Source organism: Centroberyx gerrardi, chromosome 12 (genome assembly GCF_048128805.1).
Source record: "Centroberyx gerrardi isolate f3 chromosome 12, fCenGer3.hap1.cur.20231027, whole genome shotgun sequence".
Classification (NCBI taxonomy): domain Eukaryota; kingdom Metazoa; phylum Chordata; class Actinopteri; order Beryciformes; family Berycidae; genus Centroberyx; species Centroberyx gerrardi.
Genome location: NC_136008.1, coordinates 22,053,944 through 22,060,940, shown reverse-complemented (window position 1 = coordinate 22,060,940; position 6,997 = coordinate 22,053,944). Strand labels below are relative to the sequence as shown.

Below are 6,997 nucleotides of genomic sequence, written 5' to 3'. Positions count from 1 at the left end.
TCTCTGTGGTCTTTGCCAAAAGGTCATGGGTGGAGAATGAATTGAAGCATGTGGATGGCTGTATTGTTGCTAAACTATTTTGACAGCAGCAGTGATGAAAACTGAAACAAAACTCTAACTTCAATCGACTCTAAAACTAAACTGAAATAAAACATATTTGAGTATTACTTTCACTTTAAAGTCTCTGGGCCAAAGCTAAACTAAGAGTGGCTTAAAGAAGAGAAGTTAACAAATATTATATTGACATTTGATTGATTTACATATTCTGAAACTCCTAATTCTCCAACTATATTAGTACTACTATTAGTACTAATTTCTTCCCTTTTTAACACAGGACACATACAGTACATACCAACTCAGGACACATTTCCCTCATTCATTCATTCAAAATACTACAACTAAACTTTTCTTAAAAATAGAAACTAAAAATGTGCTTCTTGTTACAGGTGAATTAACTGAAACTAAACTAAAACTCCAATTCCAATTTGACAATAAAATCAAAATAAAAACGAATGCAAAACTATTATATCCCCGAATGAGAGCGTGAGGAGTCATGGGCAGAATCAGCATTTAAAGGAGTTCAGCGACCCCATGTGTCTGAAGAGGGAACTGCACTTTTTCTTGTCGTCGTGAAGAAGGACGTGGCCAAACTTGCAGTCTACTTGAACCGCAACAAGTTGTGAGTCACAGAAATGGCAGCGGAGAAGGAATTCTTTGCGGGTAAAATCGGCTATTTTAATGATGACGAAAGTGCTGTGCATAAACTATCTGCTGTGCTGTGTGTTGTAGACATGAAGCGTTCGGTGTGTTGCACCGAGCCATGAACCATTCATAACAAGGCCGTTTTCAAACTCCATTTTAATGCTGCAGAAACACATTCCACAATAACATCTACATGTGCAAATACATATTTGGCCAATATTTGTACAGTTTGAAACTTTTCTCTAAACATATCCTGCTGTATGTGAACTGGACTTTTTGCAGTATGGGATTTTCTGTCCTCGTGATCTTTGTGTTACATAATGAAATCACCTGATTTTTTATAAACCTATTCTCTATGCTTCAGCCATTTGGCTTAAAGGAGCTGAATCTGTTAAAGTGTGCTTTGATTCATTAATTATTGTCTGCATAATATTTGTGGTGCACAGGTATTCCCAAGATCCCCTATGTACCCAATGCTGGAGCAGGGGGTGTCATGTGCTTCAAACACTACAATGCAGAGGAGGTAGGAGTGACACACACACACACACACACACACACACACACACACACACACACACACAGAGATTGCTTGCACTGAAAAATATAAAATGTGTAAAGAAATGTCATGGTTCCATACAGAATATGTTGTTGCTGTGTGCAGGTGCTGATGGGCCAGAAGATGGAGGACTGGCTGAGGTTCTCCGTCTGCTACTGGCACTCCTTCTGTGGAACTGGTAATATAACAAGCACCCCCAAACACACTTGACATGCACCCATACACACCCATACACACACCGACAGTATACACATGCAGTGTCAACTGGGTGGCACTTACATATAGGCTATACCTTAGCCTAAGTGAGTCCAAAGTTGATCTTTCTTTCTTTTATCATTATAATTGAGAGAAAAGAACAAGCAAAAATTGCCAGAAATGTATTTGGAAACTGTATAAATTGCATCAGGGAAGCATTCAGCACTACTACCATCTAAGCTGATAATTGAGTCAAGGCCTGCCCTTCAGGCCATTTATAATCTCAACTGAATAAAGTAAAATCAAAGTTGATTTTCTCTGAGGTCAACTGACATTATTATTTTTTGTCATTTATCCATTTTCCTATTTATCAGGTGCCGACCCTTTTGGGTTCCCGACCCTCTACCGGCCCTGGAATGAAGGAACTCCTATGGAATCAGCTGAGAAGAGACTCTGTGCTGCTTTTGAGTTTTTCACCAAACTTGGTGTGAGTGAATTCACCAAAACTCAATACATCTCACACTGATACATAGCTGCTCAGAATGAACTTGAGTTATTCATTTCCTTTGTCCTTAAGTGACCTTTGCTTGTTTTTACAGGTGAAGTATTACACATTTCATGACAGGTAATTGACTCTCTGTTTTTTGAAAGGTTGCCACTAATGACAGGTTTGTTTATTCCTATGGGCCGACTGTGTTACCCTGCTTTCACCCTTACCAGAGAATGTTCTGGAGGAATAGAGTAAATATTAATTATCTGGGCGTGCACAGTATGGGTACAGGTTGGAGGAATGGTTTGAATAATGGTTTGACTAGAGTATTAGATTACCTCTCCTGTGCCAGCAGGGCAGCTCAGTGGTGTTTGTGCTGGAATAAAATCTTCCTCAGGTCCTAAAACCTGAACTCGATTTATATGTGATGTACGTCTCCCCTATTTGTCCACTTCTCCTGTGCATTTTGCCACTGGAACCAATTTAATAAAGGCTTTAAGGCATGCTTGACATGATTTGATAGCAACAAAATCTAATGAAGAGAGGTATTTTGGTACCATTTTGAGGCATTTTAATGTTTCAGCAGGAACACTCTTCTTCAGACAGTTTCTCCTCTGTCCTCCTGACAGGGACATGGCTCCTGAAGGCTCCACCCTGGACGAGTCCAACAGGAACCTGGATCACATGACGGACCTGGCTCTGCAGCTGCAGAACCAGACTGGAGTCAAGGTGCTGTGGGTCACCTGCAACCTGTTTGCCCACCCAAGGTCAGTGTTAAGTCCGGATCTTTAGAAAAACTGGTGGATGCTGATGTGACAGTTGAAGCCATACAGTAGTTTTTCCCTAAGCCTGGGTTCCAGTTGGGCAAGAGATTATTTCTCATTTAGGCTAAACGTTTAGAAACCTCTGGTATAAAGCATAATCCAATGTCAGAATTCAGTCATTTTTTCAGTAAAATATTTTCAGTAATTTTGTTTTGTTTAATGAACTGGCCAGACACATGCACAGCCTCAGAAGTAGACAATGTGGAAGTTGAGAATCACAAGTATCACCACATTTTGTATCTTAAAGACGTTAGTATAATTAACATAAACCATTGCTGAGAAGATTGGCCTCTACCAGCCTCTACATTGCATCTCACGTTGTGTGCCACCAGGTCAGATATGGTCAGACATGTGACGGGTTGCTTTACAACACAAAACAGGAAGAGGGCGCTGTTCTGTCAGTGCAAACAGCTAAAGCTTTCAGAGTTTCTGGCAATGGCAGATGGTGGAAAGAGTGAAAGGTCATAGGGTCATAGGGTTTATGGTTTACATGGTCTGAAATTTTAGAAGCAGTATCATATTTGCATTTCATATTTAAACTTCATCTGACAGGTACATGAACGGTGCCGCCACCAACCCAGACTGCCATGTCCTGGCCTACGCTGCGGCTCAGGTGAAGAAGGGCCTGGATGTCGCCAAGAAGCTGGGTGCAGAAAACTTTGGTATGAGAGAGTTGAAAATATCAACCTGCTCCATTTAAACGTGTTATTCTCCTAATATGATCAATATATGTCTGTGTCCTCAGTGTTCTGGGGGGGCAGGGAGGGCTTCCTTTCCATACACAACACCGATGTGGCTGCTGAGCTGAAACACATGGCCAACTTCTTCAAAATGGCTGTCAGTAAGTATAGAGAGTGATGGGTGATAGATTTCTACTCTGAATGGGACATGTTTTGGTTCATTAAAATAAATCAGGATGTGTCACATTTGTAATGGAGTTTCATGTGTGTTTTTTTATAACCAGAGTATAAGGAGAAGATCGGGTTGAAGTGCCAGTTCCTTATTGAACCGAAGCCTAAGGAGCCGTGCAAACACCAGTATGATTACGGTGAGGTTTCCCATGTTTAAAGCAAAAATCCATGCATGTTTTTAACCACACAGTCATTTATCACGCATTTTATATCGGTCACTGTTTTCTACTGTAGATGCCATGAGTGTTATAGGATTCCTAAAGCATTACGGTCTGGACGGCCACTTTAAGTTGAACATCGAGCCCAACCACACCACCTTGGCAGGACACTCCTACGAACATGATATTGTCATGGCTTCAGCGTGAGACACCTTGACATTTACCAGAAATTATGCCTGTTTAATACAAAACATTTACTTTATATTTTAGTGACAGCAGACCACAGCACCTTTAACGCTACCAAAGTTTTACCTTGCTCAACTGCAGCTTAAATGTTCTTCCTATTTTCCATTTCCCCTGTTCTCTGGTGGGCAGGCTGGGCATGCTGGGCTCAGTTGACTCTAACACTGGCTCTCCTGACCTGGGGTGGGACACAGATCAGTTCCCCATGGACATCAGAAACACCACCCTGGTCATGAAGGTGAGCTGTTTCTGGTTTGTTTGGATTAAATAGAAGAAGAACTGGGTAGTTAGCGTGAGCAGTGATAGCCACCATGGCTGAACAGACAAAGAAAAGAGCGCCACCTACAGAAACTCAGACTGCATCAACAGAAAATCCAAGGAACAAGACGTCACAGTACTGGACACACTGTTTGATTGACAGGTGATCTGTGGGAAGAGCAGTGCAGAAACACCACAGCAATGAGCGCTGAGCACTAAAGATGGAGACAAAATAATAATAAAAAAAAAACTTAAATATGTAAAACCTGATTTATTCATTTTTGTATAAAGTCATTGCATAATTGAATTTAGTACTGCATCAAATGTGCAGGAGTTGTTTAGATGAGAACAGGGGTAAAGGATCCTAGTTATCATGCGGTGTCTGATCTCCTCCAGACGGTCATTGAACAAGGCGGCTTGCAGCCAGGAGGTCTGAACTTCGATGCCAAGGTTCGCAGAGAGTCCACAGACCTGGAGGACCTGTTCATCGCTCACATTGGAGCCATGGACGCCTTCGCCAGAGGCCTCAGAAATGCTGCTCGCATCATCGAGGACGGGCTCGTCACCAGCATGGTCAAGGTACTGTTTGTAGATCTTTAAGCAGACCTTCATTTTCGATTACTGCATTATTATGAACATGCTGCATCCTAGTCTTGTCAGATGACGGCATTACTGTGTGATTTAAACAGGAGCGTTACTCAAGCTTCAGCCGTGGCATTGGGCAGAAAGTGGAGGATGGCAGCGCCTCCTTAGAGGAGATGGAGGTGAGCTCATCAGTCTGCAATGTGTTCTGTATGGCTGTGTCATAAAGTTACTTGTAGTGTAGATCACAAAGATTTCCTTGGATATTAATGTTGGGTCATAATTTGATAATGGTTGAATTAAACTGCCTATAAGTGAGTCAGTTTTGATGCTATGGGTCCTTGATCGTGTCTGTATAATGAAGGTAAGTAAGTGAAAAAAAAAGAGATACTCACAACTGTTTTTGGCTGTCCATATGGAACAAGATGTGGTCTAGAAGAGGGAGGCGGGACTGTCACTGCTCCAGTTGCTACCATATACATTTAATCTGACTACTTAGATAACCTTAGAAGCATTTTTGTCCCTTTTGGCCTGCCTTAAAATGTAGTCACCTGCTTTCTTTTGTCTGTCAGTGTAAAACTTGGCACAAGAAGGAAGCACAAGGCTTTCCAAGCTTGGGAGACAGTGTAATATACATTTCTACACTCTTTATATTCATTATTTCGATTGGTAAAGCTGATGAAATGTAAACTTTGGACCCTAAAAGCAACAGGAACAATGTCACAGGACTTTGTAATCTGGCAGTACCAACTTCTCCTATGCGGTCTCTGGTTTAAAGGTTATCAGCACAGCATGTCGATTCTAATAAAGGAGGGGGAATCCGAAGAGGGATGATGGTCAAAGAATTAAACAGTGTTGTTTTGTATTCTCAGGCCTTCGTCAAGCAGAACGGCGAACCGAAAGTCACTTCAGGGAAGCAAGAAAAATATGAAACCATCTTTAATCACTACATATAATAAAGACTGATACAGTAGCTGCTTATGATAACCTTTGGGAATCTGTCCAGTTTACTGTTGGTGGTGAAACTAATGACTGGAATAATAATAATGATAATAATAATGATAACCTTTGTTTATAGAGCACTTATCAGAATAACAATGGGCTGTTCTGTTGTTTCACACCTGAGAACTCTAGTGTCCTCCATTGTGCTGCTTTGTTAATGGGGAGAGAAAGTAGCCTAATTGCACACAATATAACACACTGATTGCAATAATGATATTGTTTATACTATCTGAATGTCACCTAACTTTTGAAATGATCAACATTGAGAAGATATGTTCATATTTGTTTATAACTAATGATGTTTGCTGTAGAAATGTTTGTAATAAAACTAATTTTGTCCATGATGAATGATCATGTTTATTGTCCATTACATTAATGTCTACATTTCAATTTATTGAAAAGTTATTGAATAGATTAATCTAGTCAAAAACCATGGGACATCTGACAAAGAGGGTATTAATACTTCATTGTAGCTTTATTGTTCCCAACAAGTGTTGGGTAAAGGAGAGCAAGGTGAGAGAGGAAGATGAAGCTAAGATCTGTCACTCTGCATCTTTTTCCGGGTACCACAAAGTCCTATAAATATAGAAATATATATATAAAAAAAACGAAACGAAGTTGTTATAAATGTTTTGGCCTGGACAAGTTACAAACACTGAAGGCTTATTTGGACCAAATTAACACACACCGAAAGCACAAATAAGAACCAAAGCTAAAGTGAACATTCTTGTGATGAGTCGTTGAGAAAACTTCGTTGTCTGTACGGTCTGTACCAGATCAGTTGCCATGGTAACGGCTATCCTCATGCCGGGTCTGCCTGAGACAAAAATGCAGCAGGAGAGCGCATGCGTGAGGGTTAACGTCCATATTTGCAGACGTAAAGGCGGACTATTGAGTAATGTATCTTCTCAACATAAACAATCTTTGCACCAGGCTCCCCTCTCATTCATGTCCTGTAAAATGAAACACGCACCTTTCCAGTGACATCACATCATACTACCATCCTGCCAGCCAGCTGTCCAATCAGCGGCCGAGGGTTGGCCCCCTGCCTGCACGGATGTCCAATGGCAGAATAG

At 41.0% G+C, this 6,997-nt stretch overlaps 1 protein-coding gene across 1 annotated transcript; it reads left to right on the top strand.

Moving 5' to 3' along the window:
• The first annotated feature begins 625 nt into the window (after positions 1 to 625).
• Positions 626 to 5,976, top strand: LOC139914208 (uncharacterized). Its single transcript, XM_071902469.2, has 14 exons — positions 626 to 720; positions 1,149 to 1,225; positions 1,364 to 1,436; positions 1,828 to 1,940; positions 2,053 to 2,078; positions 2,573 to 2,710; positions 3,320 to 3,429; positions 3,513 to 3,608; positions 3,732 to 3,815; positions 3,913 to 4,039; positions 4,212 to 4,317; positions 4,734 to 4,916; positions 5,027 to 5,101; positions 5,792 to 5,976. Exons 1-14 carry the CDS (start codon positions 693 to 695, stop codon positions 5,873 to 5,875), a joined length of 1,320 nt encoding a protein of 439 aa, XP_071758570.2. The 5' UTR covers positions 626 to 692; the 3' UTR covers positions 5,876 to 5,976.
• The last annotated feature ends 1,021 nt before the right edge of the window (positions 5,977 to 6,997 follow it).

Bases quoted from the DNA above. Each gene is read 5' to 3' on its own strand.
- LOC139914208 (XM_071902469.2), top strand. From the start codon at position 693: ATGGCAGCGGAGAAGGAATTCTTTGCGG. The intron at 2,711-3,319 runs GTCAGTGTTAAG...TTCATCTGACAG, and splicing joins AACCTGTTTGCCCACCCAAG to GTACATGAACGGTGCCGCCA. The intron at 3,816-3,912 runs GTGAGGTTTCCC...TTTCTACTGTAG, and splicing joins CAAACACCAGTATGATTACG to ATGCCATGAGTGTTATAGGA.